Source organism: Chelmon rostratus, chromosome 4 (assembly GCF_017976325.1).
Source record: "Chelmon rostratus isolate fCheRos1 chromosome 4, fCheRos1.pri, whole genome shotgun sequence".
In the NCBI taxonomy this organism is placed as follows: domain Eukaryota; kingdom Metazoa; phylum Chordata; class Actinopteri; order Chaetodontiformes; family Chaetodontidae; genus Chelmon; species Chelmon rostratus.
In genome coordinates this window covers 5,985,138-6,010,729 of record NC_055661.1, presented here as the reverse complement: position 1 = coordinate 6,010,729, position 25,592 = coordinate 5,985,138, and the positions used below count along the sequence as shown (strand labels likewise).

General features: G+C 42.4%; 1 protein-coding gene across 1 annotated transcript in view; it reads left to right on the top strand.

The window, feature by feature from the left end:
- The first annotated feature begins 269 nt into the window (after window positions 1-269).
- The window catches only part of LOC121605365 (carboxyl-terminal PDZ ligand of neuronal nitric oxide synthase protein-like), a 177,660-nt gene continuing 152,337 nt past the window's right edge, over window positions 270-25,592 (top strand). The window contains exons 1-2 of the mRNA XM_041935249.1: window positions 270-689; window positions 1,063-1,134. Coding sequence (XP_041791183.1) covers window positions 585-689; window positions 1,063-1,134 — 177 coding nt within the window. The 5' untranslated portion in view covers window positions 270-584. The remainder of the gene's footprint in view (window positions 690-1,062; window positions 1,135-25,592) is intronic.

The following is a 25,592-nucleotide window of genomic DNA, read 5'->3' as shown; positions in this document are numbered from 1 at the left end:
GAGTTACATTCAGGTTAGACCCATGAGTGTGTGTGTGTGTGTGTGTGTGTGTGTGTGTAGAGGGTAGGAGGGGAGCGAAGGCAGGTACCAGACTGTGAGCCCCTCCTCCACGGAGCTACGGTGTGCCTCTGCTCCAATGAAAACAGGTGGGATCCCCGGACTCCTCCAATCACACCCTCCCTCCATGCGGGAGGGGGGAAGGTGGGGGGGGGGGGGGGGGCCAGGGCAGGAGGCAGGACCCAACCAACTTCCACACTCACCACTGGAAAAGTCGGGAAAACGCATCTGGCCCCGCATGTCGCTGTTTCTGGTGTCCTGCATGTGTTGTTCAAGCTGTTCCGGTGAATATTAGCGGGGCAGCAGTTCGCCGAGCGCTGGTGAGGTAGTTGCCGCCACTTGGCCGCTGTTGAGGGCGGTGAAACAGCGTTGCGATGCCGGGACGGTCCGCTGCGATGGAGAACATGTACTAACCGGATTTGGGATTGCTTTTCTTGGATTACTCGCCACTTAAACCGAGCCGGTTCGTTTCCCGTTGATATTCCCGTGGTTTCTCCGGCAGTGTGGGGGTAGCGCGTACTTTGAAAATGCCCGCAAAAACCAAGTATAACCTGGTCGATGATGGACATGACTTGAGGATCCCGCTGCACAACGAGGAAGCATTCCAGCATGGGATCAACTTCGAGGCAAAGGTAAATTCACCAGCGGCTGGAAAGTGGAAAGATTTGGCTGTTAATGTCCATTCAGTGTTCCAGTGTTGTCTTCGTTAGCCGAGGTGTCGAAGCAGTCGTTCACACTGTACTTTCCTGTAAAGCTTTTCACTCGTAGCTGGTCAACATAACTGAAATGACGTGAGGCGACTTGTTTGGGACGGAAATCTAATCCCGAGAGGTTCGGCTAGCTAGTAACGCAAGTTGTTAGCTAGTTTAGAGAATGAAGTTGCGCAGAGTTAATCATTAACTGAAGGGGACACTTGAACTGTTTCACTAAATAAAAATAAAACGAGTGCCAACTGCTGTCCCATTAATGCGTGCTTCGTGTCGTATTCTGTCTTCTTGACGACAGTACATCGGCAGTCTGGATGTGACGCGGCCGAGCAGCAGAGTGGAGATTGTGGCTGCGATGAGAAGAATTCGGGTGAGTGGAACATGGACAGAAGTCCGCTTCAAGTCTTGCAAGTTTTCGCATCCTCGCTTAACAGCTAATGAGCATGTCCAGTAAAACACGACATGAGGTGTGTAAGGATTGGACTGTGGTGCACTGTTGTATTCGGCGTATGCATGTTTGACCAAACAGCAATCTATTCCTGGAAAGCTTCTGCTTTTTAACTTGGTGTGCTGTCACCCTGGTGGGGCTAACTGTTAGTTTTGATGGAAGACTGTGGGAATGTAAATCGACCAAGTTATGTGAAGTGCTTGTGGTTTGTTTTGTTACTTCTCTTGCCGAATTGAAAAGAAAGCCATAATTGTTAAAGTGTGGTGTTGCTGTGGAATTTTGGCCACTAGCTCTGGTAGAGAAACTCATCCAGTTGAATTGCGAAATATACATATTATTGTTTCCAAAATGCGCGTATTGATGGTTTGAAGAATGGGTGGTCTGCTTGGTGCCCTTTCCCACTGACAAATTACCATTCTGGGGCAGAAAGTCGTGTGTAACAGATAATTGGACACACTTACTACAGAGTTATGATTTCCACACACTGTATGGCACAGACTGTGTGAAAGCACCTTGGAGTTTAAATATGTAGACTTTGTCCTGTGTAGGACTTGCCCGGCTGGAGGTTTCGTCTCCCATGTGCTCCATCACTGTTTTGAAGTTCCCTTTGAAGCAGTGCACTGGAGTGTGATCCCCCCTCCTCCTTTCTGCTGTGTAAACCTAAGATTTACAGCTTTTTCAGCTCCAGAAAGCAGACTTAATCTTAATCAGTGCCTCTGCCAGCTTGGCAGCAGTTGGCTTAACAACCTAATATAGGTTTGTGCCACTGGTGTAGAGAGGTATTTGAGGATTATGGAGATGAACTGGTAGGTGTGCTGAGATGTATCAATGATTCCTTCAAACCACACACAGGCACGCACATTTTGTTGTATTTTATAACCTAACGATTTTAAAGGAATTTGAGAGGAAAACTTGCAGTGAAACAGCAGAGGGAAATAGAGGTTCACCCGACATGTTATATCAAATAACTGCTGTTTTCCATTAAATTGGCTGTGGCTCAGCAACACCAGTGGCAGCCGGAGTGCAGTCTTCATCTGCAGGTTGTGATGTGATGAACTTCAATCTAACAGGACACCCACTCTCATGTACGTGTGCTTACAAACAGTTAGGCATAAGGTGCAAACTGCTCTTATTGCTCTTGTCAGAGAAGTGACCCGCTCCTATAATGTGGACCTCCCAGTGTGCTGCCATGGCAGCTGTTGTTGTTGGCAGGAAAACAGGCTTTTGCTTGGCTCCTTTAGTGTGAAAGTGGTTTGACGCTAGTAGGACAACACAATGGAGGGAAACCACAGGTATCTGACTTGGAAGGGCGGTCACACTGGAAAGCATGGGACTGCTGGGGTAGCTCTGAAGGCGGTTGTTTTACTTGGGCAGCAGGTAAGCCAAGGGAACCTAAACTGAATGTTGATTTAAGAAAAAAAGAGAAAATGAAGCCATCATGAGAGAACAAACTTGTTTCGGTAGATTAACAGTGATCTATCTACTTGACAAGAGGAGTGGTGGCTGTTGGACGTTTTTGGAAGTTCTACACTGTGTTGTTTTTAACAAAAATTCTGATTCAGAATCAGACTCTGCTCATGGATTGCACCTTTTATTGAATCCTTTTTTGGCAAGAAAATAAACCAAAACATGTTGAAAGCATAATCTCTATATACCGTCCCTCATTTGTTTGTGAGGTATTTTGTGATACAAAATGCAAAAAATTGTAAAAAGGTAGACAAAAAATATAAATGTTCTCTGCCTCACCATACACAATTTAAATACTCATTTGTTTATACTTGAATTGGAGACACAAAATTGTCTCGTTCTGTGGCATTGTGACTACAACCAGTGACATCAAAATTGCTCCATGCTAACACTATACTGCGGTGACCATGATTCATGCAAAGTATTGCATTTTCCTGAAGTTCACTGAATGTTTGGTCCTATTCACGTTGGATGTCTGTGTCATGGTCTTTATTTATATAGGGCTAAAGTGACAAAGAGAGACTTCAGTCAGAGAATTTATTGGTTTTGCTCTCTAAACTGCTGGATGTTTTTACCTTGAAGCTGTTCCCAGCACAGAAATTGCTGGGGAAGTGTTTGTTGACAAAGCATTGTAAAGGCACACATCAGAGGCTACGCTGCCTGTTGAATGAGCAGGAATATACAGGTGCATCGAAACAATGACACTGTAGACTGCATTACACGGAGGAAAATCTATCACGGTGAATAGAAAGATTTCCAGACCAATGGAAAGCCTTTGCACACCTCAGCACACATGTTCAGTCACTAGAAGAAGGGGGTGTAAACGTTTGGATGCAGAAAAAAATCTTCAGTTCAGTTTTGTAGAAGCTTAATGTAGCCACACAACGTTTATTGTTAACTTCTCAGAAAGTCAGCGCTGACACTGCTTTTGGCTGTATCAAGCACAATCTTTGCACACCATTTTCAAAGTACCGCACGGACAACGAAGCAAGGACAGACTTGTCCAGTTTGCACTTTCATGTCATTGTCGATGCCTTGTGGAGTTTCTGAAAGAATGTTTGGTAAAATGATGCTCCCCGCAGTGTCTGCTCTTTTCAAAGATTTCTGTCGGCCTCTTTTTCTGCGCAGTCGGTCAGAGCTGTGTTGGTTGCCCGGCAACCTTGTTGATGTATGGTGTCATTGTTCATTGTGTGTATGAGTCACCTGTAAGCCAGTAGCTGATAACAAACTAATGACATGGCAAAGCAGGAAATAGCCACCTACAGTGGAGCAATACATGCAGCGCTGCAGGATCTGGTGTACTTTGACAGTCTCTCATGCACACGCTGTCTCTCTCTCTCTCTCTCTCTCACACACAAACACACGCACTCACAAACACTTTGTGTTGTGCATGTTATTCTTGAATGATTAATTACTCTTCCGAGAAATAAATGGGGAAACATAGTTTATCACAGATGGAAAAACAATTCAAGCGTCACTTGGTGAAACTCCCCTGCCAGTAGAAAAATGTGTTGCTTAAAAAGTTTTGTCTGCTAGTTCATCTAGTTAATCTGAATTGTTCCTTTTTCTGTTATAAGGCTGCAGCTCATAATTATTTTCATTATTGATTAGCCTTGTTTGTTTTTTTGCGATTATTTGATGAATCAATCATTATTCAGTCTATAAAATGTCTGAGAGTTGCAAAAAATGCAAATCACATTCATTAGAAGAATTGTTGAAGCAGAAACAAGCGATGTGTGGCATTTCTGCCTGATTAATGGCATAAAAGATTAATTGACTAACATAATTGTTTTCTGCTGACAAACCAATCAATAGATTGTAAAATAACTGCAGCACTAGTTTGTTTGTTCTCCATGTTTTGGCAATGAAACGATTGTAGATAAAAGATGTGAACCATCTGAAACGGACGGAATGAACTTCAGAATGGGAGAACACCATAGCAACAATAAAACCATCTTATCTCGCTGTCCAGCTGTCAGATGAAGTCCACACTGAGATGAACATGTTGTTTAATATAAAGGCCCTTATAAATTACATTCATTAATATCATCATCTGGCAAAGTCCGGTAGCAGCTTATCTGGTTAACAGAGAGGAGACCTTTACAGTGAATTAAAGGGATTAATTTCTCATTAATCTGTCTTTGCTGGGTTAACTGACCGTAGGAAGATTGAGCAGCATGGGATGAGAAGATTAGATGTGTCTGGGGAGAGGTAAAGAGCGCAGTGGTGGTGTTGGAGTCGAGGAACAAGAGAAAAAGAAATACTTTATCCATCTCCCCGGCTGCCTGGCTGAACAGTGTGGACCAAGGCCGTTGTGTGTTCACCGGACTGCTAACGAGCATCTTTTTAACACCAATGCACTGAAGTGTCCTGTTAGTGTCTGAATGCTTTTCATGAGCTGTACAGTGTACTTAGATCTGCAGGATTGCACAGGAGGATGTATTTAGCATTTTAATGACACATGATTGGAACTTAATAACAAGAACAGAATCAGTTGTGAATACTTCTACAACTGTGCCGCGATCATATATGTGAACATTTAACTCTAGGTTTGAGAATTATGAATACTCCCCCCAAGATACTAACTGATTAATCAGTTGATAGTTTCAGCTTTTGAAACAGTAAATTATCTGGAAATTCAAATGATGAAACCGTTCATAGATAAAAGTATCTACAAATTGAGATTGCTTTTTGGCTGATCCAATGTATCGCTTAAATATCTGCAAAATCGGAGTACTTTATCATGATAGAATTTTTAAATGCAGATTTATACAGCATGTCTATGAAATGTCAAAAATAGTGACTCTTAACTTACCAAATCTGAAACCAATACAAGCATGACTGGTGATTTTTCTAACCAACTTAGGTAAGGTAATTTATTTATAGGGATATTAAAAAGAAAAAAGGCAAGAAAGAATCCTGGTGTTTTAACAGCTGGAACAAGCAGATGTTTGGTGTTGTCACTACTAAATGACTGGAGTGGTTTAACAGTTCATAATTGAACTCAATTTTTTGTCACTTGATTGCTTTGTAGAGTCCTTGTTTGAGCAGTGTGTGTTATGAGGTAGTTACACAGGTCCCCACAGAGGCTTTTTCATCATGATGGGAATGAAAAAACTGCAAACTCAGAATTTTTGCCGAGTTACTTTGACGAGGTATTACTACTACATGTTACAACTAACATAGTTGTTAGTGCCTTTAGCGTAGACATTACATATCAGGCTTTAATGACTGTGTCAACAGAAAAATACACATACGGTATTTACACTCATAATGAAGCCATGGCTTCATTTACTTAACAACTGTTTCAGCATATTTGCACATGAGGTTGTCGGGAGTTAATAATGACATCCTTATTTCTAAGTCCTCACAAGGATGTTTAAATATAGAACCAGTGGGTGATAATTTGATAATCCCAAAAATGAGAAAGTACAGAGATAAAGACAGAAATAAATTGGGTAGAAAGATAATGATGACAATGGTAACATTTAAGTGACAGTCATTAATATGTAAACATCTATAGTGTTGTTTATGTTGTCCTTTGTCCCACATATCTGTTATTAATAAGAGGCAGTTCACCCTTCACCATTTTCTCACCTGTGGTGCTATTTATCCATCTAGATTGTTTTGATGTTAGTTGCCGAGTTCTGGAGGTATCGGCTCTGAACATGTCTGTCTTCTCTTGAATGTAATGGAACTAGATGGCACTTGTGTTGCTCATGCATTTGAGAAACCCAGCATCAATATCTCTGTACAGGAATCATGACCCGATTGCTCAAGACAATCCACAAACCTTGTTGTGAGCAGTTTCATGTAGGAACCATTTTCTGTCTACCAAAATACACCCACCAGCTGCAGCACTGTGCATCACATGGCGGGATGAAAACATTAATGGTGTCGTTAGCTAACAGCATCAGTTAGCTATAAACTAATCTCCACAAGATAGCAATATCAGACTAGGGTTAGTGGAGTACATACACACCACCTTCTGCGCAGTGATATGGTTGGCAGGTGTAGGAAAGAAACACCATTTAGTTTCATTATATTCAAGAGAAGGCAGACATGTTCACAGCAGACATCTCCAGAACTCGGCAACTAACATCAACAATCAAGACGGATAAATAGCACTGCAGGTGAGAGGACAAAAATCCTTTTTGATTTTTGGTGAACTGTCCCTTTAACTTGCCTGAGTTTGATTGACGTTAACAAGATATAGAAGCTCAATGCCTGTCTAATTAAATTACCTGGATCAATATGTGTGGCTCTCAGCAGAGATGTCTTGCATAAAGAAAGACCTCGAAACATTATTTTATCAGTTATCCATGCTGCTTTTGAATGCAGTTCCAGTTGTAATACATTTTTCTTTACTTCATGAGAAATGAAATACATCAGCACACAGCTCTGTCATACTGAGGCCTTTTACAATTACTCACCCCATCAAGGACAGAAATGAGAACTCTGGGTGATGGCATTTTTGTTTTTGATAATGGAACTAACTGACATCTACTTTACATAAGTAAAGTAGATGTCAGTTAGTAGGTGGCATGTAGAAAGTAGTCGCAGACTAGTATACTCTAAAACTCAGAGGAAAGTGGTGTCATCCATTTAAAAAAATGTCCCAGCAGAAAAGGTGTCTTTGAAGAACCAGTATTTATTGTGTATTTATTGTGAAACACATCCATCGCCACGAGTCGTTAGGCCAATCCAAGTTTATTAAAAGTTTGGTGAACTTGGCCGTTGTTCTCCATGCATGCACGTGTAGAGTCCTCGCTCACCACAGCAACAGTGGAGAAGCAGCTCTGTCTGTTAAACACATCTGAGTCACAGACTGGATCGCTCTCTGAGGAATAACGCTGTAGACATAACACTGTCATGTCAGGTCAGAGGAAAGCCATTCATGCTTCAGTCTGTCTCTGATGTCTGCCTCACACGCACCCCTAATCACATTATGAACCTGATAAAATACAAACCTTATAAAAGTTGAAGTGTCTTCGGGTAGAGGAGTATAAAGTTCACTAAATTGTTGGAGGGTTTTTCAGTTGCACATTTCCTTTTTTCCCCCTCTTTAAGTGAATGGTACTTTGAATGAAGGTGCCCTTCACTCTGAATTGCAGAGGTTATTCATCCCCTGAATTACATCCTGCTCACTGACCCCATCCAGCAGTGGCTCTGTGCAGAGCTTGCATTTGACTTTCTTATTGACCATCATTTTGATTGACAGTGTTTTAAAAATTCTGCCATAGTCTATTATTACCCATGATCTTAATTTGAATATTTTTATATTAATGAGACATAGCGTTTCATTTTCAAAAAAACACTCAAACACAATGACCTTTAATATACACAACAGACTTACAGATTATGCATTTATAAAGGCATAGAGAGGAGAGATGAACATGGCGCACTGCACTAAGCAGATGAGTGACAGCGCAGGGCACTAAAACGTTCGGGCCATTGTGCCTAAATAGGAAAATGTGAATGGTGCAATTTTACAGAATTAGACAATAACACTGTGAACGAACCATTTACAAAAATAATATAAAATACTTGTTGCTTAGCCTGAACCCAAACCATCCTGCTGGTCTGAGCGGACTTCAACTGGGCGTTCACGTGAGCGTAATCAAGCCGCAGAGGCAATCGTCGTCCAGGTTTGTGTCTTCTCCTCGGACAGACGACTTCTCGTCTGCCACTCAGGAGACTGGAACCATGACCGCTACTTCAGTCAGAGTATGGAAGTCAGGGAACATTCCTCCCAGTAATGCCCAATTTTCTGTGGAACAACTAAGTGTTTCAGCTTTGCAATTAGTCACTGTCTAGTTATCAGTGTTGTTGCTTCAAGACAGTTTAAAAAATATGTCATTAAATATGTGGCCTTTACTCTGTGATTTAGAGCATCTGCTTGTTTCCACAGACAAATAATATTATATTTCAGAAAGATATAATCATATTTTCTGACAGCAATGGCAATCTTTATTTTAGATGAGGCAATGTGCCTCTAATGTAATATGCTGTGGGAATTTCTGCATGGCATGATATACAGCCACAGCTTCACCTTCATCGAAGACAACGAACAAGCCGCTGCAAAATGATGCAGCTTATTAAAATTCTAGAGAAGTTGTCGTCAGTCCTTTGCTTTGTAGCCAAACCCTCAACAACAGAGCAACAACCTCAAAAAACAATTTGAGAGCTTGCTGGCCCCTCAGTGTGGACTGTGACAGAAACTGTAAGCACAGGGCTGTTGATGGAGAAACAGACAATGGAAAGAAGTAGAGAAAAGGTCATGTTGTGTGTGTGTGTGTGTGTGTGTTTGTGTGTCTGTGTGTGTGTGTGTGTGTGTGTGTGTGTGTGTGTGTGTGTGTGTGTGTGTGTGTGAGTGAGCGAGCCTCAAATCTGGGGAATTGTATTATTAAATGTATTACTTAAGAAATGTATGTCTTCACTGGAAAGCAGACTAAATGAGTCCTGTTTAAAAAGCGGAAGAATTTAGACACTAAACAAACAACTTGAAGAAAAGGGCAAAGTTCTTGTTTTTCAGGACTTTGTGTACAATGTTTGTTGAAAGAGCCAAACTGCCTGTCTCCTGAAGAGGCTTTTGTAGTTGTCTCCTGGATTTGATGGCAGGTGTGATGTGAATTAGCGCCCTCTGCTCTGACTCAGGAGTCATTGTTGCCTCATTCAGAAATGTCACCTGTAGTGACATTTAAAAAGAGCCGGACAGTCCTGCAATGCACCACACAGCAGTAACTGGACAACAGCAACGTCTGCTAGCCTATAAAGGCTATCACCACATTTTGCACACATGGTTAAAACCATTTTAAAGCACGGATTCAGGAAATGGTCATGGAGGGGTGTGTCTGGGGGGACATTCTGTTAGATCTCACTTCCTGAAGAATATTCTTATCTTTATTCTTATATTCTTGTTTATAAGGCTATTTGTGGTCTGCTCATATCTTAGCGACAGATCTGCACCCTTCAAAAAAGTACTGGAAATGATTGTCTTTGCTCCAAGGACTTAACTGTCCCCAGAGTCTGTACTGAGCTGGGAAAAGGGCGATTAAGTACGCTGCTGCAAATGACTCAGTCACAGAATCAGTTGCAAAATTACCTGAATCTTCTGGAGCTGGTCTCACTGGATCCATTTAAAATATCAGTTAATGTCTTGGAAACAAGGACATCTGGCTGGAGATTTTTCTTAATTGATAACTGTGGTTTGTTTTTTTTTTTTTAGAAATATTTTAGGACTCTTTGATTTGTTCTTTGGTTTTGTTTTAAATCGCTACGTTTGTTTTGTGTCCGCCACCATGCTATTGTTTTGCACACGCCTACAAAAAAGATCTCTAATCTTAAAGAGACTTACTCTTGGTTAAATAAAGGACAGATATTCTGTTTGTCCTCCTCTCTGCTGTCTTGAAGTGGGCAAAGATTTGAGAAGAAGACATTTTTTTTACACGTGAATATATTTGAACAGCATTTTAAAGCGTCTCTTTGTGTTCTTCAAGCCCTTTCTCTTCCCTGACTTGAGCTCAGAGATGTTGTTCAGAGGCATTTTTCTTCCTGAAGGTCGCAGTTGAAAGGTCAAAAAGTGAGCTAATAATGACCCATGCATGGTTCGTTACCCTCCCTTTACTCCTGCTACTCTTCAGCTTCTGATTTTCTGCACTGGAGGTGATTGGATTGGTGGATCAATTGAGCACGATGGGTATTTGTGTAGATCATGTTAATGTGTTATTCAGCACTTGCTCAATGTCACTTTTATCTACACAGTTGGCACTTCCTCCTGCACTAACTTGCTGTCAGTGAAGGGCTTAGGAGATTGGCTGTAAGTCCCACATAAGATGAGTGTGTTTAAATAGTGGCTAATACTGAGCTACCTTTATTGTTCACTGGATAGAACAATGGGTTAGCAAGCTACTGGCTATTTAAAGATGCATCTCTACTGCTGCCTGGAAACTGTCAAACTGTGAGAACATGCGTCTCTTATTTAGCCACCTCCTGTATGAATCGACTGCCTGTGACGACAGTGTTTCCCCTGTTTTCACTGATGAGTGCTGCTGCAAAAATTGCACTCAATTATTAAAACTTAAAAATCATTAAAAACCATGAAAACTGCTAGCACAGCAAAAATGTCCCACTGAAACAGAGCAGAAACAACGTGGCAGGTCAGTCCTAATATCAGGCTCTCATCCCGTTTCAAGAGTTTCTGTGTTAATGTGTGTTCTGTCTCAACAACCTGTTCCCTGTTCAGTTCTCGCATATACACACTGTATTACTTTATACACACACATACAGACACACCCCCTGGCCTGCTTTTCCCAGTAAAGCTCGGAGTGTAAATCAAGCATCAATAAATTTCCCTCCTGGCTGGTCCATCTCTCTACCACAGCTCTATGTGTTTCTCTGTTCCCTCTGTCTCTTCTCTCCACTCCCACCTTTTTTCTCCCTTTTACATCAACTTTTTATGTTATCCCCCTCTCAGTCGTGTTCGATGCTGCCGACCCCCTTTCCACCCCCCCACGCTGACCCTTCCCTCGAACGATCTGTTAAACCCTTCACATTGTCCTGCCCTTCATCAGAGGCAGAGTGAAACATTGGCTGATTCACGGGTTCTCTTCTCAGAAACAGGGAGGGGGGGCTTTGTCAGCCGCTGCTGTAACTAATGGAGGCGCAGACTTAATTTGATCCGTCCCTTCTAATAATTAACGTCTGCTGTGCCACCGAAATATATCTCATCCTGCAGAATTTTTATTAACATTTTAATCCCAAGAACATTAAATAACCCCGAGATACATATCCAAGAACCAGGGCTTCTCATTTGCTCCCGGTCGTAGGAGGACGGATTGTGCTGCTGATAGTGCCTCAGCAGACAGGTAATCGCTTAAAAAAGTAGAAAAGAGAGGTAGACATTCTCCTTTTTATCATTTATTTCACCCTTGTGAGGATATGCAACCAATAAATGACAGTGAATCTCATAAACTTTACCTTTTACAGGAAAGTTACGACAGGATCTCGGATCTCTGAATGTATATTTGCTGCCACTTTAGTCAGGGAGTTAATCCTGATTCAGTGAGTTTGACTTGTGCACGATGAAGATATCCTCCTGTTCAAGGAGAAGACACACTCCACCCTTCTCATCCTCCAAGCCGGCAATGACAAACTAGGCAAACAACCTCGAGCTGAGTTGTCAGCAGTATTAACTGCACTCCAATTACATCTTTACCTCCCATGATCCTTCCCTCCATATTTTGTTTTTGCTTGTATTCCTCAAACAGGCTGACGCTACCGTTCATAGCCTGCTGCTTCAGCTGCTCATCTTCTTTCTCAGACAAGATAAGGAGATGTAATAGCACGCAGATGCTGCGGGATTCACTCCCAGCATCTCATTCAGGATCTTTTTTCCCCTCCCCACGCAGACGCTGCAAGTCTGGTCCCATGCACCACCTGACTCGCCGACCCCCTCCTATTAACGTCAGCAATAAATTGGGGAATGAGTCCGGGTTGCGCCCTGAGCCACGCGGTGAGACTGTGGTGATGTGGGAGATTTGAAGTTCATGTTGAGTCGGTTGCAACTTTGACATGGTTGCCCTGCAGCATCAACATGGGAAGTTGCAGTGGAAAAGATGCTGCGCCTGGCAGAGGGGAGAGCTTTCAGAAGTAGGGGAAGCGTCAGGAGAACATCACTGCGGTATCCATCAGATGTCAGAATACATGCTCTGACACCAGTGATATGACTGTGGCCGAAGGTCAAATATGCTGAAAAGATTCAATCTTTTGTGCTCTTTCAGGCTAGTAGCTCGGTAGAATTACCTTTGGACTGCAACTTACTTGTCTAGGTTGTGTTTTTGGCATAAAGTGTGAGGGGGAAGAAGTTTACAGTAGAGCATCTTTTGCAGAGATGCAGCACAGGTCAAACTGCAGTGGGCAACCAGTAAGTGATAGTGACTTTTTATTAGTATAGTGATACTTCCACATTCATTGCACCTTGTGTTGCACACAGTCTACAGCATATTAGAGAGTAGTGAAGAAGCAGATTTCTGCCCCATTACAATTTTGGTTTACTTCTTTAACATTAGATATGTGCCAGTCTTTATCATGCACTGCTACAGTATTTGGAGATGATGATATGATGTAGGTTTGTTTCTGACTGCAGTTAGTAAAATATTTCATGTGATGAAATGTTCCTGAGGCCTGCCCCAGCCTGCTTTTAACAGCTTCATTTTCTTTTCCTGCCTGAGTCAGTGTCTTACAGAGAGTTTCACACATTACTGTGTGACGTGTGTGTGTGTGTGTGTGACCAACGGGGGAGCCAGAGATCGGGTCTCTGTCCATCCATCGTGAGCCATTTTTTATTCTGAGGCTGTTGACCTTCGGTACTATTTCCTTTACATGTGGTGCAACCTGTGCATAATCATATAGGTCATTTTGAATCAAGCAAAAATACAGTGGGTTTTAAAATGGGTTGGACAAATTGAGCATTTTTTAGACAGCAATGGGACTTTTTTATTTTTTTTCTAAATAATTAATTGTCAAAATAATAAGAGACATTGGTTGATAGTAAAAAGACTCACCAGTGCCAGTTGAACCTCTGCGGAGACTGAGTTTGTCCTGCAACTGTCCTGTCAGTAATCTCGATGGTGTGAAGAGCTGGTGTGACTCAGTGTGTGTGTGTCTGTCTGGCAGACCAGAGGAGCCTGAGGTGTGTCTGCTGAGGTGTTAGGATGCAGACATCTGCTGGCTGGTGTTAACCTGCTGTCGGGATAGCTGTGTGGCCGTCTACTCTGTGTGTGTTCGGGGGTGTCACTCTCGTCTATCGCTTTGTCCCCTTCATTTTCTGTGTTTCGAGATACTAGGCCTTTCATGTGCATCCCTGTGTTGGCGAGATGACCTCCAACCTGACTCTTTGTTGGAAATTAAGAGCTGCAGACTGCGGCTCGTCTTCGGCACGCGGTCACCCATTCCTGTGCTAAAGTGAAGCCAGTGTAAAAAGACAAGGCTGAAACGAGACAAGCAGGCAGACAGAGGTGACAATGAGGTTTTGGCTACTCCAGCAACACCTCTACAGGATTACAAACCGCTCACCGACAGAGCACGCACACACGCACACATGCTCTGACAACCAGCTTTTCAATCTCAGTGCTCCCCTTCCCTCCAAGGCCTGCACCCCCCCCTCTTTCATTGGCCTTTTTATTATCTGCACAGCATCCACTTTACAGTTGAAAGTGGACTATTTATGAATGCCCTCAGGATCAGGTGGGGAATCAAGACATCCAGAGATGCTCAGGAACAAAGTTCTCCCTCTGGCTGCTTTTTCTACTCTACCTCCTCCTCTTTAGAGGCCTCTCATGCTTCCTTCTTGTCTTTTCTCGCTTACTCTCTCTCTAGATTTCTCTTCTGAGACCTCTCTTCCTCTCCTGCTGCTTCATCCTCAGCTTTTAGCTTTCCCGCTCCTCCTGCTCTCCCTTTCCTGTATCTTTTCAACCCCTCTTTTCACCCTAATCCCTTCCTGCCCTCCTCCTTTTTTCCCTCTTGTTCTTCATCCTCATCACCCTGAGTTCCCCTTCCCCCTTTACACCTCCCCTTTTTATTCTTCTGGCTTCTTGTTTCTGTCTCTCTCCTCTTCATTCCCCTTTAGTTCTTTCTCCCCCTTCCATCTCTTCATCTCTCCCCTTCTGTTTCTCTTCATTATACTCCACTGCCTCCTCCTCCACTCCTCTCCTCCCTCCCCCCAGAGGAGTTTCCTTCATTGTTGGCGAGCTTGTCTTCCCTGCATACTGCCTACATACTTAGCATAGTTTTCATTGCTCGACTCTGGCAGGATGACTGTTCCCTACTATGTACCCTGAACATGTGCTTACTTTCCTGTTAATTTAAGGTGCACTCATTCGTTAGCTAACTGACATTTTTAAGCAATGATTGGCCCAAATTCTTACACGGTGAGGAGGATATGAAAGAGTGACCTTACATTCACAACTGGTAACATTTTTGCTTTGCTTGTTTATCTAAGCAAGACATGTCCTGTAGACATTTCTTAACTACATCGAGAGATTAGCATTGCTTAAGAGATGCTTTCTGTACTGCTAACAGAGTCTAAATAAATAGTTTTATCATAACCAGTTAAGACCTAGCAGGCAGATATGTCTTAACCATGTCGGACAGGTGAGACGGGGCGAAGCCATTCAGTGATTTAAGAAACAAAAATATATATTCTGTGACAGACAAGTAACCAATGTAAAGATTTTAAGATTGGAGAAATCAGCTGTACGAGCTGTAACTGACGCCTGCTGGAGGCGGAGGCCTGTATTAACTTTTCCGGTCTGCCTGGGAGAGGAACGCTCTGACTCTGGGAATATTCCTTAAATGATAGAATGACACTTTAGTCACGTGTCTAATGATTGCGTTATGAGTTCAGCAGATGAATATGTACCTCATTATCGCTTAGTTTTTTTTTTTTTTTTCCAAAAGCTGAATCCTATAAAGAACATATAAAAACTGCAACTCACAGTGCACCTGTTTGGCCAGAGAACTATTTTTCCTGTAGATGTTTTTCGAGTTATTTCATGGTCAGGCTTTGGCCTCTTTGGAGCTGTTTTCCAGCTGTTTGTTGTAGCCTTGCTGTTGGCAATTCATTGCAGATAACTGTTCGTTTTAAAGGCATCTCTGTCTGAGTCGAGGCCTCTCTGCTGCTTTTTTACATTTAAACTTTGGTGGAAATATGTCTGAAAAACGTCCAAAAAGCATTGTTTGCATACAAAACATACATAATCCCACCTGTTCATCCTCACAGACACGAGCATATGAAAGCACACTTCAGTGGCACAGCGCTGCGTGATAATGTAATGCAGTCATGTGCCGCTCCCAGGTGACCTTGCAGCTGCCCTCATCTATCAGCTCCGGGCTCCGGTGTTATCTCACCACTGCAACCATCCCTCCTCCTATCTCCTCTCTGCGGCTGCGTCTCAATCCCGCAGTCGACCCTCCTGTCCTTATCTGCTTCCCTTTGTTGTATGTTAATGCTGCTGGCAGCCTATTCAAACACCTCTCCTACCTTTGGTTGTATTTCGGCGCCCCCAGTCCTTGTCCCCCTCTGTCCTCAGTTAAATCTCAATGCTCTGGCTAACCTCCTTGCCTCCTTTTGCACGTCCTCTAGTCAAATTCAAGTCTGCCAAATAATGATCGCCACTTCCATTAATCCTTTTAAAATGTCACAGGCGTTTCTGAGCCAGACGTCTCTTTGCTGTGGGAAGTTTAGGAAACGACTGTGTCTGACAGCAAAGTTGATAACAGTGTTGAAACCGTCATCTCCCGTACATCCACGGCACAATGGCAATATTAAATGCTATATAGCTGTCATGTATTCTTTACTCGTCGGTTCCTGTGAAAGTTTCCTCTGGCTATAACTGCTGCCACATGGTCTGTCATGTTTTTTTATGCACAAAAAATTGGACAAGCTGAGGACAGGATCAGAGCACATCCGCCGAGCATTGCTTCAAATGATTCCCCTGCCTTTTAGATCGGCGCAGATGAAAGAGAGTCAAGGAAATGGGATGATAGGGAGGTTACGGAGATTGTTAGCTCTCCACAGTGTGTGTGTTTGTGGGGGCTGGGAGGATGAAATGATGTTGCCCTCCAATATGGTTTTAATGAAACCCTTTCCCCCGCACAGACACTTTCATTAAGGCTGCAGGCTGCTGCTGTCAACCCTCCTCTACCCACAGACAACATGTGGATAAAAACCTACTCTGAAGCCCCCAACCCACAAACATTCTTCAATCCATTGTTATCTTTTCTCTTACTTGTAATCTACTCCCTCTCCAACTCTATTGCTTGTTTCTGTCCCCCTTTCTGTGGGGAAGCCTGAACAGAGTGGCGAGGAAAGTGATAGGATGCAGACTCCAGAAACTGCGTAATGTCCATAGGATTGGTGTGTGCACATCAGATCACAAAAAGCTTTTTGTGTTTTCTGTAATGCCTCAAAGGCCTTTTCTTTGAGTGAGATGGGCAAGAACAACCCTGAAAACCCAGGACAGCCTGTGTCTGCAAGTTACAGATCAATGATGGAACTACAGCAATAACAAACAATTAGTAAGCAGTATGGCAGTGATGGTGAAAATGGCATGTTCTCACCCACTTCATCACACTGTCTTTCTCCATGTCTTGCTGTCCCTCCCTCTAACATTTTCATTCTTTCCGTTTCAAACATTTAATTGGCAAAACAGTTTATCAGGAGCAATACAGACAAAAAGCTGCTTTTGTAAAAAACAGCATGATTATATGGTTTGAAAACATCTAATGTGTTATAGTGCAAAACATTTTGATTTGTTGTAATCAAATTGTATTTCTAATCATATATGCCAGCACTTAGAGGTTGTGCAACCGGCTGCTTTGGTATTTTGAATTTTCGTTTTTAAAAAGCTGTATTTTTGTAGGTCATTTTAGCATTTGGCCTCCCTAAAGAGGAAATTATTCAGAATCTCAGAACATTTAAGTAGTTCCCCTTTGTGTTAGTTCTGTAATCAGTACGGCAGAACAGACCATATCATATCTATTGAGTTTTCAAACCATTCATCGATTATTAAAATTGCTGTCGACTGATTAAGCAAGTAATAGTTTAAGTCAGCTACAAAACAAAAATGCCAGACCTTTGCTGGTTCAAATGCCAATCCTTGGATTTTGGACTGTTGGTCATATAAAAACAAGCAATCTGAAGACCTCGCTTTGGGCTCTAGGACAGTTTGCCGAACCATTTTTTACTATTTGCTGACATTCGATCAATTTAACTATTAACCGATTAATCCCCCCGGAAAAAGAATTAAACAGATTAACTGATAATAAAAATAAGCATCCCTTGCAGCCTAGTTGAGCATAGTCAGACCTGTCTCCACACTGTGCGGTGCCAGGCCTGGACAAAGGTCTGGCTGAAGCCATTATTATTCTGGTGTAAGGAAAAAGCCCCTGTTTGTATTTCTTTGCCCTTACAAAATAGTGTCAGGGGGATCTTGTTTTGGTGGAACATTAGTGTGTGGGGAAGCAGAGCCTGGCATTAAAATGTGAGTCTTGTGAGTCCGACTACTTGCAGCCCTATCTCCATCGTAATGATGGACGACAGTGACTGCATGGTTTGATATCAATCTTGGTATCAGCCCAAAATATCATCCCACTCACTTATCTCTGTAACGCTGTGGTCTCACTGTCTCCTCTTCGCCGTGGTTTTTCACCGCGGCTGACGTGCCCGTCATTTTCCCTGCCATACACGGTGTCAGAGGGGGAGCAGGGAGAAGATGATGTATAATCTTGCTGATTGTCTCATTCACAGCTCAGAGGAGAGCACGCAGCTTAATTGATTCTAGTTCAGTCTTGGGGAGGGTAAAGCATGGAGGCCATCCATCACTGTCATCATCATCCATCACCCTGATACAGTTCCTTCCCTCCTCCTCCCAGTCCCAGTCTACCAGTTTGTACACTCTCTTCTCTTTCTGTAGGTTCTCTTCAGGACCTGGAGTTGTGTGGGTATGTGCCAGGCAGCAACCAGGGACTCATGCCAGCCTTACATTATCTGCATCCTCAGCATCTTCAGTCTGTTGTTTAGAGATGAGGGCAGGAGTTGTATCCGACGGCCGAGTGCTGTCACATACTCAGCTGTTAGGGAGATGCAAGAGACAACAGCAGCGACATCTTCATGCGCTTCACTATGTTTCTCCAACGTATATTGACACAGTGGTACTGTTATAACCCTGTGGTTCATATTTTCGTTTTGTCTGTTTGTTGCAGTTTTCCCCCCTCTCTCCTAGGTAGGTGTGTGTGTGTGTGTGTGTCCTAATGGATGTGTGAACGAGGAGCGGGTGTGTCCCTTGTGTGGTCTGATTGCCTCGCCTGATTGGTCAAGGGGCAGATCCCCTGCCCGTGGACTGCGCTCTTCCTCCTCTCCAGCCTTTCCACCACCAGGAAATGCCAGGCCATCATAGTGATCGGCAGCATCATACAATCCTGTTGTAGCGTGTTTAGTGAGAATCATAGTGAATGTCAAATCCTGTTAAATTCTTTAAGTAGCCCTCTGAAGCCAATAAAACTGCTCCTATTATTTGAACGTGCCTTGTTGTTGCTGGCTTTCTTGGAGTGGGAAGACTGGGGGAGCACCACATCATGTTTTGTCAAAGGTTCCCCTAGACCGGGGCATAACGGTATCTGTTCTTTTTGAATCTCAGATTTTGACCTCCCCCCAGTAGCAGATGGGTTCAAACACTTGAATGGTTGAATGGAAAGGTTGCTGATATTTGCAGGCTATTCTTTTGATAAAATTCTGCATTTACTAGGTTCAGGTCAGATGGACAACTGAAAAGATCCTGTTATCTGACACCAATTGAAACACCTCTTGCTCTGCTTTAAAAAAATGTGCATGTGGGCACAGAAATTACTGAGTAATCAGCATCAATGAATTGGAATAATTATGATTATTAACTATGTGAATATATCCCTGTGCCCCCTCCTTGAAAGAATGGCTTTGGTTTGTCACATTTGGTTTGTTTGTCAGGTGCAGGAGTTTTAAAAACATATAGTACCTACAGTATATGGTGTGACCTTCATTTAGCTGTAGGATTTCTCAAATGTTTTCATGTCACAGACATTCTGATAAATATTCAGAAGCCACACACCCCCATTTGTTAAGCTTTACCCCTCTGCACTCTAATATGGGAAGCCTTTCAGTAAAATTATTGTTACAGACATGATTAGTTTCACCAGCAGTACTTTTCATGGCTGCAGAGTCGGCTGCATATTGTTTTCCACTGAATGGGTCGATTTGTTAAGTTCACACCAGTCAGGTTTTTAAAATTGCAGTCTGTATTGGCCAGCTGCCATCATTTGTTATCTGACATTAATGCACAAACTGGTTCTCTTTTTGAGCTCAATGAAATGATGCCTCTGCATGATCATAAAATAACGGGTTCATGTTCTGCAGAGAAAACACACGGCATATGATGCCATTGCGATAATTTAATATAACCTTCCAGAAAAATATCTGTCATCGGATGGCACTGACCTCTTCAACATAAGATCCATAAAATGAGACAATCCTGTTCTTACCATCTCTGTTGAACCTGAGCAGTAAGCAATTATTCAGGGTTGTAATTTTTTCACAGCTCTCATTTGTTTGTACTAGGCGATTAAAATTCTCCTGTATAGTAGACTGCCTTCATTCGTGCTCAGAGTTCGACCAGTCAGAATTATTTCCTGTTAACAAGCTCCTGTTGGACATTGCGTGGCTATTCACAGTGAACCAGATCAATAATAACAAAACACATTCTGAGCAGTGCTTTTCATTGGCAGCAGGATTTTAAATATTTTATATGAAAGTACAGCTTGTCCTCCATATTTAACACTCCCACTGTTCATAAACCTCTGGTGTACACACAGAAAGGTTCGTAACGATTATCCAGTTATTCTATATAGGCTCAAAACAAACAAACAAAACAAATGCAAGAAATTGTGTCTTAAGTATTTCAAATAACAGTGTTTTCAAAACATACGAGTTACCGATCTTGATGCTGAGAACAGAAACGAAGCATTCACAGACATTCACAGTGTGAAACTCGATTTTGTTTTACTTAAAGACTCTTCGATGTGCTGTAAGTTATGAAAGTTTCAAACACGCATCCAGCAATCCAGCTCCCACAGGTTTATCGAAAGACAAACTCCGTCTGAGCGTAGATCATTCTCCGGGTCTGCTGTGACTCCTCTCACCCAGACTTGTCACACAAATTGCCCTTGCAAAGCAGTATGATGAAATTTCATCAGGGTTTCTCTCTCCCCCTGCATTCTGTCATGGAATCAGAATAACTTCAGGGGCAGCTTCAGACCCCGACTGCACTCGGTTAACCTCAGCAAAGTTTCCAAAAGTGAGTCTAATGAATCAAGTTTTGCTGTGGATTTTGAGCCATCAGAGGCCAGCTGCTGTGATGATAAGGCAGCATCAGAGCGGAGCGGCCCATGCACACAAGGAACACACATGATCAATCATTTAACAGATGTTTCACTGCTGTGTTTGTGTGTCTGATTTGCTTTCCCTGATCAAGGCAGCTTGTTTCAGCGATGTGCTCTTTTTTTTTTATCTCATTAGCTGGTTATGCCAAATAGAGCTGGTTTGAGGGCAGATCATGACTTCACACCCGCTGTCAAGGGATAGGAAATCCAAGCAGGAGAATATGCCTAAAGAAGGGTGGGGGGGGATAAGTGTGCAGCAGGAGAGAAAGTAATGACATGCGGATGAATGAATGAATGCATCTGTCCTTGCAGCTCATTCAGTTTAGCATGTTTGTAGCTATGATGACTCCTGAGATTAGCCTTTTTCATCACTGCGAGCTAACTTCGGCACTCTTCTCCATGAGGCGTCGATGTGATATCAATGCTACGTGTATGTCGGATCAGGCACGGCTCTGAAAAACTTGTCATTCTTATGTTGTTGTTTTTAACCGCTGACAAAAATAATGTAGTTGCCATGGTATCTTCCAAGAAGATACCATGGTGGCATCTATTTATAATTTCCTGAAACTAAGAAAAGTATAGAAAAATACCCTAAACGCCTCAAAAAAAAGCCCATTTATTTATTTGGAATCCTTTATTCCCTCACATTTTCTCCTATAACTAAATTGATTAAGCCTGTATGGGAAACACACACACACACACACACACACACACACACACAGTCCTATGGGAAGATGTTTCACAAGCATTTGCTCTGCTGAAGCTGCTCATTTGCCACCAGTAAAATAGAGATTATACTGGGCAATTCCCAGCAGCCACCAGCTCCTTGCTGGATGTACAGGCCACTTCCCAGTTGTGTATGTGTTCATATTCTTGAATTTGCATCACATCATCACGAGACAAGAAAATACACTGCCATTGCAGTCCGTAGCCTCAGCCTTTTGCACCTTTTTAAAGCTTAAAAGCACCGTTTTCTACCATGCTAATGGGGAATTAAGCCTTAGAGAGGTTAACAAGGTTTGTATATAATGCGTCCTGTCCTTTTAAATTAGTGTTACCTCACTTAAAGATCACACCTTAGTGTTGAAAGCGCTCTCTCTCAGTCAGCATTGTCAAAACAGACCATGCATTTTTCTATTTTGTCACACACTTCGGTGTTGCCCGAGACAAGTCCCGTATTAACTGATGCAAAGTAAGCCGGCATAACAAGATGTCAGACTATCACCATAAATCAGCAGAGATCAACAGACCTATGCTTTGTGGTATTTACGCAGCATGAATAAAACAAGATGTTGAAAAGTCGTACTCACACGGGATGCTTAGCAAATACCAGCACACAGCCGGACACACTGTACACACAGCAACCGTGGGAATGTGTGTGTGTGTGTGTGTGTGTGTGTGTGTGTGTGTGTGAGCCTTCTGTTGTGGGTACAGCAGTGTAGGTAGTCTTATAATGCTTAGGATGTGTGTAATGTCAACATTTCCACGCACCCTCCCTTCTCTGTAGTATGCTGGAAGAGCTTGGATGTAGTCGTGTGTGTGTGTGTCTCTGTGTGTGTGTTTGTGTGTCTGTTTGTCCATGTGTGTGTACCGGAATATAAGCTGGTTTCAGGAAGTAGATTTTATGGAGAGGAAATGGGACAACAATACCTCTGGCCTCAGTGTAGCACAGTCTGGTCAGTGGGGCAGTGAGCTGCCTGTCTGCACTGCAAAAAGTGATGCTAAAGCTGCGCTCTGCAGGATTCTATTGCAACAAAACCTAAAATTGAAAGAGGTGGCCACAAAAGACAAAAGCAATGTCCATTACAGCCTCACAATGTGAACGTCTTTGATGGAACGGACCAACAAGTCCTCCAAATTAAACTGCTAAATTTGCTGTTTTTCTGTGCTCGTCCAGAATGACACATAGAAACCTTTTTTGGTTCGTCCACTACCGAGAGGACCATGTTGCTGTTTAAAAAATAAAACCGTTTTTGGATCGGACATTGTTATGATTAAGGTTTTGTTACGTTTAAACACAAATCAATTGGTTTGGTTTGGGTTGAAATGAACCATTTTGTTAAGGTTCGGTGACCATTGTCATCATGGTTACAATACTAATGACTTGGTAGCAAGTGTAAAAGTGGACATGTTCACCTTAATGTAGCGTTAAAAGTGAAGACCACGGAGAATCCAAAAGGGAAAGAATTTAGTGAATGCACTCCCATTGGAGGAATATTTGACAATAGTTGTAGGTGAAAGGTCAGGCAGGGCACCAAAACCCTGGCTTTCATTCTCTGTGGACAGTGACGAATACCAACATATTTCATATCAATCTGGGCTGACAAACCAGCTGATTTCATTATCCTTAAGGTTTAAAATTTGGGGGGGCAAACGTAGTTTTTTAAACCCAAATCACATCAACTGAAACATGACAGCTTCATTTAAACAATTTCCTAAAGGGGCTAGAACAGACATGTCTAACTCATTCCATAAAGGGCCGTGTGGCTGCAGGTTTATAACCAAGGAGGAACACACCAGGCCAACCAATCAACATCAAGGGATCAGTTAGTTATCAGCTGAAGACTGAGATCTGCTGATTAATTGATTCCAGCCTGGTGTGCTCCTCCTTGGTTGGAACGAAAAGCTGCAGCCACACGGCCCTTTATGGAATCAGTTTGACATGCCTGGGCAAGAACAAACTTTTTGTATGCAGAGCTTTGATATTTTGACACAATGTAAGTCATGTTGCAGAAGCATTTGTTTTCTCACAGCGACATGCATCGGAATCAATTCGGGATTCAGGGTCTTTCTCAAGGACATTTCATTCTCTTAACAAGTACACATAATCTGACAGACGGTAGAAATGGAGGATCAAATACATTGATTGTATTTTTTTTTTTGCAATGCTGAAAACCTCTGAAAGAATAAAGAAGAGGAGCAGAGGATGAGGAGCTCTGAAACCAAACATGGCTTAGATACTGACAGACAGCAGAGCCACACACAGGACAGCTAACACTGTCACATTTGTTTCCTAAATGTAATTGAAGGTGACTTTTTTAACTCCGTCTGTACAACCTGATTCCCAAAAAAGTTGGAATGCTCTGAAAAGGCAGGGTCCGACAAAACCCATGGCCCAGGGCCGGGAAATGTTTAGACAGGGCAAGTCACTGGCTCATCCGGGGCCTTACATTATAGTGTTTAGACCCAGAGCATGACTGTTATTGGGGGTATAATCTCATGAAGGTGTCTGGCACTATTTGTTGCTAGTGACCATGTAATCAGACGCTTTGTAACTTCAGAGGCTGTTTAAAGTTTCTGGAAATACTGACATGATCAAACACTTATTGAAAACGTTTTCAGCAAGGAATGATGAAACGTTAATGTTCGGTCAAGACAGTAGACAGACTTCTTACTGTGTGAGATGTTTGTCAGGTGCTTCAGGTGTTTCAGTTTCAGCTGCTCACTGCTCAGTGACTGTATTGTACTAACACAAATGCTAGCTGACGTCAACTCTTACAGTAGTTGACTAATCGCCTGTCTAATATAGAGCGCTGTGGGTTTTTGGCAGGTTTCCTACACTAATCTCCCTAGCAGAGACAAAATAATAAATGATGTTTCATAGTGTTCAGTTTCATTCAAACAACACGGACAGCAGTCTCAACAAGCAATGTGACATCATTGGCTGTGGCTGAAAACAGTTCCTGGAACAGTGCGTTTGATTTATTATTCTCATCCTTGCTGAATTTGTGGGCTGCCTCACTATTCAAGTTGTTGTTTGCATGAGGCAAGGACAGATAATGACAACACCAACAACATCAACAAGAACAACAATAGTAACAATAATAATAACAATGGTATGATGATGATGATGGCATCCATACAATCTACTGTACAGTACTCTGACTTAAAGTACATGTAATTGCTTATAGTGTATGGAAAAGATTAAAAGTGCTGGGACACTAAACAATATCTTACTAACAAATGTCATGATCTTCTTTTTCTCACTGTTCCATCTTCCATCCATATTCGCTGAAATTTTATCATAACTTATTAAATTATGGAAAAAAAAGAGTAATGTTTATGTTCCATGTTGGACACTGAAATGTAAATAAATACAGAATGCAGTCATTTGCAAACAAACTGCATTTACCAACAACAGTTTACTGTTTAGTTCCTGAGCCCATGTTCAGTATTAATCTCCTTTATACAATCATGTGTTTCACAAAGTGGTGAACCTCGCTCATGAACCACTGAGCCTTTCCAGGATGCTCCTTTCATACCCAATCATGATACTGTCACCTGTTACCAATCAACCTGTTTACCTGTGGAATGATCCAAACAGGTGTTTTGGCAGCGTTCCACAACTTTCCCAGTCTGTTGTTGCTCCTGTCCCAACTTGCATCAAGTTCAGAATAAACAGATATTTAATAAATCAAAGAAGCTGATGAGGTCAAACATTAAATATATTGTCATTATACTGTTTTTGATTGGGTATATGTCAAAAAGGATTAAACAATTATCACATTGTGTTTTATTTGTGTTTCACACAGCATCCCAGCCTTTTTGGAATCGGCGTTGTACCTCAGGCTTCCTTGGGGGATGTTTTTTGTACTTCTGAAACATCAGTGTAAATTTCCCACGGTGCAAAGCTGTCACAGAAATGAGCTGCTGGTATGCTGTTGGTGGCTACAGTTTGATCCTCAGCGCTCCTTAGAGCTGGTCTAATTTGCCGTCTCACCAGAGACTCAGGATAATTAGTCCCAATGAGGGATTACCTTCCGGCCACTGCACATTTCAGATCAGCCAGACAAAATGGCCGCCCTTCTTGACCCCAGATGCCACAGATCTGTGGGTGAACTCTCGACTGGCCGATGGAAGGCAGGGAGGCCGGTCGACGCTGGCTGACCACATTTTGTTGAAGTGTTTTTTTACAGCATACTGATTGCTTGGGATTGCAC